At 48.5% G+C, this 11,156-nt stretch overlaps 1 protein-coding gene across 1 annotated transcript; it reads left to right on the top strand.

The window, feature by feature from the left end:
* Positions 1-600: 600 nt before the first annotated feature.
* Positions 601-10,952, top strand: LOC142473018 (glucose-6-phosphatase catalytic subunit 1-like). Its single transcript, XM_075580168.1, has 5 exons — positions 601-914; positions 6,562-6,671; positions 7,324-7,429; positions 7,874-7,989; positions 9,508-10,952. Exons 1-5 carry the CDS (start codon positions 682-684, stop codon positions 10,017-10,019), a joined length of 1,077 nt encoding a protein of 358 aa, XP_075436283.1. The 5' UTR covers positions 601-681; the 3' UTR covers positions 10,020-10,952.
* Positions 10,953-11,156: the final 204 nt, after the last annotated feature.

Genomic DNA, 11,156 nt, shown 5'->3' with positions numbered 1-11,156 from the left:
GGGGAGAGATAGAGAGAGAGGGAGGGAGAGGGGGAGAGAAGGAGAGAGAGAGGGGGGGGAGAGAGGGGAAGTGATAGCGGGAGAGATAAGGGGGGGAGATAGGGAGAGAGAAGGGGAGAGAAAGAGAGAAGGCGGGAGGGAGGGGAAGAGAGAGAGAAAGAGATGGGGGGAGAGAGAGGGGGGAAGCGAGAGAGGGGGGGGGGAGAGAGAGAGAGAGAGAGAATGAATGCAAAATCAGATAAATCTGCTACAATGTTAATTCTGTGTCATTCTGTGACAAGATACCCCCCCCCCACCTCCCCCCCCCAAAAAAGCCTTATTGCCATTGTATAACCACACCCAGCACCCTAGGCCGTGCTAAAAATGAGCGGTTGAGCAACACAGTCCTACAAATCAGTAGCTGGCAGATTACGGTGTTTTCGAGCTCGCTTTGTACCAAACATGTTTTTGCCTCATTACCTTTGATCGACAGCGAGTTTCTTTCTTTCTTTTTTTTTTTGACCCAAGGTATTTTTTTTTAACAGGTCCAAAGGTTAAAAAGCAGGTTTCTCAACGGTAAACAGGAGGCCCGGGATAGTATAAATATCGCTAGGGGCGCCGAGCGAGAGGCAGAGCACACAGAGAGGTAGACACGGCTAGTTACAGTAGCACCGGGCTTCCAGCTAATACAGAGATCCGGTGATGATGGAGAACGGGATGGATGCTCTTCATGACTCCGGGGTTCAAATGGTCCAGTACCTTCAGACCAACTACAAGAGCTCCCAAGACTGGTTCATGTTCGTCTCCTTTGCCGCCGACCTGAGAAACACCTTCTTCGTCTTCTTCCCCATCTGGTTCCACCTGTGCGAGTCGGTGGGCGTCAAACTCATCTGGGTGGCCGTCATCGGCGACTGGCTGAACCTCGTGTTCAAGTGGTGAGTACGTCTTGAGTGGAAGCCATTGATTTGCTTTTTAGTTTTCATGGACACGTGCATGGTTGGGGGTTGATTTTGTAGGTGTAGTGGTTAGACAGTGGATCTTAACCCGGTCACAGTTTGTATTGTAAGGCACCCACATATTTGTGTATAGTATGGTTGGGTGAAAGGCAGAATCTGAAGAGAAGAACCCCTATGGGCCACCAGGTCTGCCCATTTTCCCATCCGTTGTAACACCTCCGACCCTATCTGACCCTTGGGGCTTCCTTTCACATTGAGGATTTAGTCTTACGGCTATCCCAAGCACGTTTGATTTCCCTTATTGTGTTACCCTCTACCACCTCAGTTGGGAGGTATTTTGACGAAAGTCACAAGACGTTAGCACACTTTCAGGAGATCTTAAGCAAAAATGCTTCTGGTGTCCTCTTTGGTTCCCCCGTGCTCGGGTGTTTTTGATGAATCCACCGCCCTTTTCCATGAAGAAGTCCTTCCTCACATGTCCCCTGGGCCCCCCACCCTCCGGCTTCAGAGAAGGACCTCTCGTTCTAGAGCTTCTCTTCTGCACCTTGTTGACACTCGTGATATATTTGAACATTTAAGCGAGATTGCACCTTCTCTCCTCCGAGCTGCACATATGGAGGTCCTTTAGGTCTTTTCCTAATACGTTTTTATGATGTAGACCCCGTGCCATCTTAGTAGCCCTTCCTTGGACCATCTGGCTTCAGAGAACCACCTCTTGTCTTGTCCTAGCGCTCAGAGAAACATAGACTTTGACGGCAGAGAAGAAGCAGTTGGTCAGCCCAACCCAGTCGGGCAGCCCAACCTAGTCAGCCCACTTACCCATCGCTATCAAACCTCAGACCCCAAATCCTTGGCTTTTAGTAGTTGCGATTTCATGGTGTCCATCCCAAGCACCTTGGAATCCCCTTACTGTATCAGCCCTTACCACCTCTGCTAGTCACCTATTCCATGAAGCCACCCACCCTTTCCATGAAGAAGTCCTTTGTCACATCTCCCCAGCACCTGCCACCCTCTGGCTTCTGAGCATGGCGTCTTCTTCTCTTTCTCTAAAATATGCTTCACCTCTGCACCTCGATATGACACATCTTAACGAATAAACGCAGACAATTAGCCAGGAGGTTTGTACCCAGAGGAACGATCAATCTAAAAATCTATACGCTGACAAGTCCAGTAACACAATATACTGTAGAAAGAACACAGGAATGCATTGTTTTGCTAAATCGAGGTAAAAGTCACTGGCTTATAATAATAGTTTGTTCTTGTACAGCTCTGCTAGTTTTACGTAGCGCGTTACAGAGACATTTTGCAGGCGCAGGTCCCTGCCCCGTGGAGCTTACAATCTATGTTTTTGGTGCCTGAGGCACAGGGAGATAAAGTGACTTACACAAGGTGACAAGGAGCCGACACCGGGAATTGAACCAGGTTCCCCTGCTTCACACTCAGTGTCTTTACTCACTGAGCCACTCCTTCTCCTGCTTCACACTCAGTGTCAGTCAGTGTCTTTACTCACTGAGCCGCTCCTTCTCCTGCTTCACACTCAGTGCCAGTCAGTGTCTTTACTCACTGAGCCGCTCCTTCTCCTGCTTCACACTCAGTGCCAGTCAGTGTCTTTACTCACTGAGCCACTCCTTCGCCTGCTTCACACTCAGTGCCAGTCAGTGTCTTTACTCACTGAGCCACTCCTTCTCCTGCTTCACACTCAGTGCCAGTCAGTGCCAGTCAGTGTCTTTACTCACTGAGCCGCTCCTTCTCCTGCTTCACACTCTGTGCCAGTCAGTGTCTTTACTCACTGAGCCGCTCTTTCTCCTGCTTCACACTCAGTGCCAGTCAGTGTCTTTACTCACTGAGCCGCTCCTTCCCCTGCTTCACACTCAGTGCCAGTCAGTGTCTTTACTCACTGAGCCACTCCTTCTCCTGCTTCACACTCAGTGCCAGTCAGTGTCTTTACTCACTGAGCCACTCCTTCTCCTGCTTCACACTCAGTGCCAGTCAGTGTCTTTACTCACTGAGCCGCTCCTTCTCCTGCTTCACACTCAGTGCCCGTCAGTGTCTTTACTCACTGAGCCGCTCCTTCTCCTGCTTCACACTCAGTGCCAGTCAGTGTCTTTACTCACTGAGCCGCTCCTTCTCCTGCTTCACACTCAGTGCCAGTCAGTGTCTTTACTCACTGAGCCACTCCTTCTCCTGCTTCACACTCAGTGCCAGTCAGTGCCAGTCAGTGTCTTTACTCACTGAGCCGCTCCTTCTCCTGCTTCACACTCTGTGCCAGTCAGTGTCTTTACTCACTGAGCCGCTCCTTCCCCTGCTTCACACTCAGTGCCAGTCAGTGCCAGTCAGTGTCTTTACTCACTGAGCCACTCCTTCTCCTGCTTCACACTCAGTGCCAGTCAGTGTCTTTACTCACTGAGCCACTCCTTCTCCTGCTTCACACTCAGTGCCAGTCAGTGTCTTTACTCACTGAGCCGCTCCTTCTCCTGCTTCACACTCAGTGCCCGTCAGTGTCTTTACTCACTGAGCCGCTCCTTCTCCTGCTTCACACTCAGTGCCAGTCAGTGTCTTTACTCACTGAGCCGCTCCTTCTCCTGCTTCACACTCAGTGCCAGTCAGTGTCTTTACTCACTGAGCCACTCCTTCGCCTGCTTCACACTCAGTGCCAGTCAGTGTCTTTACTCACTGAGCCACTCCTTCTCCTGCTTCACACTCTGTGCCAGTCAGTGTCTTTACTCACTGAGCCGCTCCTTCTCCTGCTTCACACTCAGTGCCAGTCAGTGTCTTTACTCACTGAGCCGCTCCTTCCCCTGCTTCACACTCAGTGCCAGTCAGTGTCTTTACTCACTGAGCCACTCCTTCTCCTGCTTCACACTCAGTGCCAGTCAGTGTCTTTACTCACTGAGCCACTCCTTCTCCTGCTTCACACTCAGTGCCAGTCAGTGTCTTTACTCACTGAGCCGCTCCTTCTCCTGCTTCACACTCAGTGCCCGTCAGTGTCTTTACTCACTGAGCCGCTCCTTCTCCTGCTTCACACTCAGTGCCAGTCAGTGTCTTTACTCACTGAGCCGCTCCTTCTCCTGCTTCACACTCAGTGCCAGTCAGTGTCTTTACTCACTGAGCCACTCCTTCGCCTGCTTCACACTCAGTGCCAGTCAGTGTCTTTACTCACTGAGCCACTCCTTCTCCTGCTTCACACTCAGTGCCAGTCAGTGCCAGTCAGTGTCTTTACTCACTGAGCCGCTCCTTCTCCTGCTTCACACTCTGTGCCAGTCAGTGTCTTTACTCACTGAGCCGCTCCTTCTCCTGCTTCACACTCAGTGCCAGTCAGTGTCTTTACTCACTGAGCCGCTCCTTTCCCTGCTTCACACTCAGTGCCAGTCAGTGCCAGTCAGTGTCTTTACTCACTGAGCCACTCCTTCTCCTGCTTCACACTCAGTGCCAGTCAGTGTCTTTACTCACTGAGCCACTCCTTCTCCTGCTTCACACTCAGTGCCAGTCAGTGTCTTTACTCACTGAGCCACTCCTTCTCCTGCTTCACACTCAGTGCCAGTCAGTGTCTTTACTCACTGAGCCGCTCCTTCGCCTACTTCAGACTCAGTGCCCGTCAGTGTCTTTACTCACTGAGCCGCTCCTTCTCCTGCTTCACACTCAGTGCCAGTCAGTGTCTTTACTCACTGAGCCGCTCCTTCTCCTGCTTCACACTCAGTGCCAGTCAGTGTCTTTACTCACTGAGCCACTCCTTCGCCTGCTTCACACTCAGTGCCAGTCAGTGTCTTTACTCACTGAGCCGCTCCTTCTCCTGCTTCACACTCAGTGCCAGTCAGTGCCAGTCAGTGTCTTTACTCACTGAGCCGCTCCTACTCCTGCTTCACACTCAGTGCCAGTCAGTGTCTTTACTCACTGAGCCGCTCCCTCCCCTGCTTCACACTCGGTGCCAGTCAGTGTCTTTACTCAATGAGCCGCTCCTTCTCCTGCTTCACACTCGGTGCCAGTCAGTGTCTTTACTCACTGAGCCGCTCCTTCTCCTGCTGCACACTCAGTGCCAGTCAGTGTCTTTACTCACTGAGCCGCTCCCTCTCCTGCTTCACACTCAGTGCCAGTCAGTGTCTTTACTCACTGAGCCGCTCCTTCTCCTGCTTCACACTCGGTGCCAGTCAGTGTCTTTACTCACTGTGCCGCTCCTTCTCCTGCTTCACACTCACTGCCAGTCAGTGTCTTTACTCACTGAGCCGCTCCTACTCCTGCTGCACACTCAGTGCCTGTCAGCGGGAGGGGTAATGCATTTATACTTCTCTCTCTGATAGCATGTAATACACATGGCATGGTAATAGGAGACATAATGGGGGAAAGGCTTCAGACATAAAGGTAAACATTAGGGGAAAAAGTCCCTGCCCCGAAGAGCTTACAATCTAAGTATTCCCACCCTATTCCTAATGTCACAATCACTATATAGTATTTATTCCTGCTATCTGGAAAAAAATGGTTCCGGTGTTCCCCTGCGACTTCCCCCCCCCCCCGGCAAAAACAGCCCTGATAATCATCATTGTTCCTTTCTTGCCCTACGTTTCTGAGCATTACAGATGTGCTTGCAGGATTCCACACCAGAGGTGGCTGCACGTGGAGCCCACAGGGACTAAAAGCACTATAAAAATCCAGACCCCCAAATAGTCTGCCTAATATTCTACCCCCCCCCCCGCCCCGCTCCCACCCTCATCTCTGCTAACCCTGAATTATTTATACATTTATGGGGTTTTGGTACTAATTCAACCAGTCGTTGTCTCAAATCAACATTTTCCCTCTCATTATTATTAAATTATATTCCTTCCGCCCCCCCCCCCCCTCCCACCACCACCACCACCACCACCTCCTCCTCCAGTACCCTTGCTGGAAAGCTGGGCAGAGAATCTACTACGCCTTTTGTGAAACAATACCATTCTTTAAAAAAAAACGCGTATCCTAAAAGGAACCATTACAGCTGCCAAAAATCTCAATCGAAGTGTTTGTTCTCTGAAGAAAAGTTATGTGGTTTGACTTCGTCAATTCACAGTCGGCAGTGTGCAGACACCTGTGTAAGTCCAGACCCGCCATCGTTGGCCGCTTGGAGTGTAGACACAGGCTTCGTTTTTCTCGTTCCCCGGGGGATAAACAGATGAGCACCTCACCTGAAGGCTCCATAATACGTGTCGTTTATAACGCACGTATACCCTGCTACCATTAAAACACGTGTATGTGTGGTCTTTATTTGTATACACTACTATACGCCTAAAATAGAGGCGGAGATACCTTCTCTATAACGCGCTGACCGTGTATGAAATCGGCCATTGATCTTCAAGCTGGCGTCATCAGCTGAAGGTTCCCGGCGTCCACCAATGGGAGACAGGCAGCGGAGCACTCCTAGGCTCTCATACAGGGGCAGAAGAGGTCCACCTGGTTTTAATAGGTCCAGGGATTACACCATAGTTACAGTACTTGGTAAATATGTCCAGTTAGAGGGTATGTGACTCATTAGAAGGTGACATTGCCACCTACCTTCCAAGTAGACTTGGACTTAATGCTCACCTAACCAAAACCCACTCTGGCTTACCCTCCTGGTTTGGAATCACTCCTGACGACCTCTTGCTTCTCTTCGTTCCAGGATTCTCTTTGGCCAGAGGCCGTACTGGTGGGTCCACGACACCGATTACTATGGCAACTCCTCGGCGCCCGTCGTGGAACAGTTTCCCGTCACCTGCGAGACTGGACCAGGTAAGAAACGTAATATTAAAAGACGATGGGCCTTCTTTACTATGTTGAGGTACTCCGTAAGAAGGCCTTCCAGCATGGGGCCCATTCAACAATGGCTCTAATGTGTCTTACGGAGTAGCACGCCTTAGTAAATATGGCCCTTCCTTTATAGCACATTAGTAAATATGCCGGTGTATTGCCCATCCAAGTGAATTGGGCTGTAAGGAGCCTTCTAGCACAGCAAGTGTCTTATGGTGTAGCAGTGCATAGTCAATCTGACCCTATTGCCATTGGACTCTGTCCACCTTTTCGGACGGTCTTGCTCGATGTTGCTACTGTAGTTGTGTAAAGCTTGGAGTCTCCATCTCTGCAAATCCAACACTGTCTTAACTATGAAACGTAAATGGTAAAATCCTCCTCCCCTCTACCTTCTCTGGCACTCTTCTGACCTAGGACAAAATGTACAGTACAGTACTCGATGGGGAATTAGGACAGGGTAAGCCTCCTCTGTTGAGTCAGTGGTTAAGGTGTGAGGGTACCCCTACTTTTAATGTCACTGGGAGATAACAATGTGTTTGTTATATTGTGTGATTGGCTTAGGGGCATCGTTTCTTAATGATGACGTCCCCGTGATCCTCAATTCACTCACTCTTGTATCTGCGTCTTTTTGCAGGAAGCCCTTCAGGACACGCTATGGGGTCGGCTGGAATTTACTATGTCATGGTGACGGCCATTCTCACGATCATGCTAAAGAAGAAGGAAGCTGCCCTTAAGAACTGGTAAGGGGCACTTTATAATGGCAACAGGTCAAGTAGGAGGTGTTTATGAATGAAGAACCCTCCACCCACCCCTTCAAACTTCTACTGCTCTCTCTCACCTAGAACCTCCACTACCACCTGGAAGACCTCTTACAATACCAAGCATTCTTCTCCCATAACACACCTTCAGGGACCGGAAGACACATCAACGTCATTAAAGTCGAGGTGTCTTCCAGTGGTCCAAGGTGTTTAATGGCAGAAGACGTCTTACTAAATATGGACCGAGGTGTCATCCGTCTCTGCAAGGTGTCTTATGGCATAGCACCACTTCGTAAATACGGAGCAGAGTAACATGGCCTAAGTTTGGACCATGGCCTGGGACATAATTAGAGGCCAGACTGAGGACTGAATTGATATGTCCCATTGACAATAGATGAGCTAATGTGTTGTCTCCTCCTATTCCAGGTGTGTGCGTGGAGCTCTCTGGACAGCTTTCTGGGCCGTTCAAGTCTGCGTCTGCCTTTCTAGAATCTTTCTAGCTGCACATTTTCCCCACCAGGTGGTGGCTGGAGTCATCTCAGGTCAGTATCATCTCCATGTTGACCATCAAAAGACACATTCATCCACCACTGTCCGTGTTGATTCCACCGCTGCAAGTGGAGGGTGTGAGGCTCACGGAACATGGGAGAGACTCTTGTATCATTGAAATAGTAGTAGAGTCACTGCATAGCCTTCCAGTAGAGGAGGTGAACACCGTAAAGAAATGACAAAATGCGGGTAATAGACACACTGTTGACTGGAGCATCTAGGTCCAACTGGAGACTCTGCATGTAGAGTCCAACTCCCCCCAACACACTCAAGGATATGACACATAGTTGTCCAAGAAAACAACCTTTTGTAAACAATGTAACAATCTTATTGGCTTCCTTTAAAAAAAAGTAACTGTGCCAAAAGCGAAGATTTGTCTTCTTTTCTTTCTTTCTTGAGGGCCTCTGAATGTCGGTCAATATAGTTTATTTACCCTTACTGTTACACCCTGTCCTTGTCAGGCGGATAATAAATATAAGGGGAGGAGGAGTTAGGGGGGGGCTTTGTCCGCGTCCACTTTTGTGGAACACACAGCGATAAAACAATCAATCATCCAGATGTGGCCCCTTAAAACCAAAGTGTACTAATGGCAGTGAACGGTTTAAGACGTATGGCCCCTTTAAATATTGGGGAAAATCAATGATGACATAGAGCCTGAGGCCCTCAGGAAAATGGTCAGCCTGAGTGGGGACAAGTGGTTCCTCTCTGGTTTCAAACAAAGGCCTTATAATTCCGAACATATCCTGAGCCCACCACGGTTGGTCAGATCAGTATAATCTCTTAAATACATACAAACCCCTATAAGCTCATATTGAACCCCCAAAATAAACACAGCATATATATATGCGTATAAGTGTCAAAGAGGAATGCTACTGAGCATGGCAATATATATTTAAAACCAGAGACAGAACATGAAACACAGACAGAGCCCAGTGCACATCCAGTGAAACCTATACACGGTACAGTGCCTAAATATATATGTATAGATATCTATTGAATTAGATGGTCTTTTAGTTTAACTCTTTGGCCAAAGTGTCGTAAGCCCTTGAGCCCCTCCAAAGCAGACCACGTCTCAAGGGTCCTAACACTAATATAAATTCTTAAAAACCTGTACATTACCAGGAAGAATGATTTATATAAGTGTTAGGCCCCATGAGACGTGTACCGTGTATTTGTGTCAATGGATGCATCACTGGGCTCGGTCTGTGTTTCATGTTCTGTCTCTGGTTTTAAATCTCTTAAATAACCTTACACAAAAGCAGCATGTGTTGCCCTTTCTGCAGTTTGTAGTTTTCACATCTCGGGCTTAAATTCCCAAAGCTCTCAATGTATCTTCAATTATGAACCAGGTCTTAACACATGGGACTGTAAATGGTGTTGGTAGCCTCTATGCCTTCACTTGGGCTGACAACTTAAGTTGGGTTTAGTATGGAAATACGGGGGGCATCTTCTTTATTGGCGGAGGCTCTTGATAAGTCTCATCTCACAGTGTATTTCTCATTGTTGGACAGGTATGGTGGTGGCTGAAGCCTTTCATCACACACAGTTGATCTACAAGGCAAGTCTGAAGAGTTACGTCTGCACCACTCTCTTCCTGTTCTTCTCCGCTCTGGGCTTCTTCCTGCTGCTCAGAGCTCTGGGTGTGGACCTCCTGTGGACGCTGGAGAAGGCCAAGACATGGTGCGCCCGGCCAGAGTGGATCCACATTGACACCACCCCCTTTGCCGGCCTCCTCAGGAACCTGGGCATCTTCTTCGGCCTGGGGCTGGCCCTCAACTCCAAACTCTACCAGGACAGCTGCCGTGGGAAGCAAGGAGGCCAGTTCACCTTTCGCCTCTCTTGCATTGTGGCCTCTCTGCTCGTGCTCCATCTCTTCGACTCCTTCAAGCCGCCCACCAAAGTGGAGATGCTCTTCTACGCGCTGTCCTTCTGCAAAAGCGCCGCCGTGCCTCTGGCTGCGGTGGGAATCATCCCTTACTGTATGTCTCAACTTCTCCACCAACAGAGCAAAAAGACTCTTTAGTGGATGTCCTTATATTTTTGGAGATTGCAATATCTTCTATTGGACCAAAATAAGAGTTCTTCTTAGAAGCCGTTGTGCATGCTCTTTCCACCCTTCACAAGACCCTTCTTCCAATGTGAGCATCTACTTGGTGACTGGAATGCTTCCAATGTAGAATTATACTATGCCAAGATTGTCTCTCCTTAGTGAAAGACCGGCCACCTTCACTGGACGCCATCTGCTTGATTGCTGCCTTTATCTGCTCTCTGGATGTTGGGTTACAGATTTGCAAGGGGATCAAAGAGCGAAAGAACTTGAGACTTGATGACATTTCGGAGCATGGACTGGCCGGGCATGCAAAGGGGCCAGGACGCAGGAGTCTTGGGGACTTGAACATTTCAAAAGCTGCTTATGTCACACGGTGCTTCCAACCAATTCACTGCCAACGTCTCCTTACGCCGACGGCAGATCAAATGGCACGCTTCCTAAATAAGCTCAGGGGAGCCAAACAAGGTTTCGATCATGGACTAAGGCCACCAAATGGCTGCAGGCCCCTGGTACAGATTGAGCCAGACGGTTTTCCCAGAATGCTTTGAGGCCGAAGTCAAAAGAAGCAAGAGTGGCTCCATTTGTTCCAATAACCTGTAGTTACTTGTGGCCTTACCTAGCATATGTAGCAGAACAATTAGATGCAGGACCTTCCGGTGCTAAAAAAAAAAGAGTTTAAACCGTGTTGAGAACAACAAAAGGCCTAGTTTGGTTATCTCAGGGTATATTTTGTTGTTATTTTTTAGCATCCGTTTTTAAATATATTTATTCACACATTTATTCCATCACGGGAATTGTCCATTTTGTCAAATTTTACACTGGGTATTTTTTTTGTGAAAAACGTTAGGATTTTTTAAATTAATAAAAAAAAAAAGGAAATAAAACTCGTTGTGTGTTTTGATGAAACGTGTCAGATGTTAAGAACGAGCCTTTGAAACACGGGTTGTTACAGGACTGCTTCATAGGAAAGTTACAGTAAGTTACCTGGTGACGTATCATATATACCACGTGTTTAAGATGGCTTCTCACACATGGAATTCTAGGAAGCTGCATGAAGAACCATTCTCATCACACAAGGGGTTCACGCCAAGTGCTTTGGACCTTATTAAG

This window comes from Ascaphus truei, chromosome 23, assembly GCF_040206685.1.
Source record: "Ascaphus truei isolate aAscTru1 chromosome 23, aAscTru1.hap1, whole genome shotgun sequence".
NCBI lineage: Eukaryota > Metazoa > Chordata > Amphibia > Anura > Ascaphidae > Ascaphus > Ascaphus truei.
Note: the sequence above shows the minus strand (reverse complement) of the source record. Positions and strands in the feature narration are given on the sequence as shown.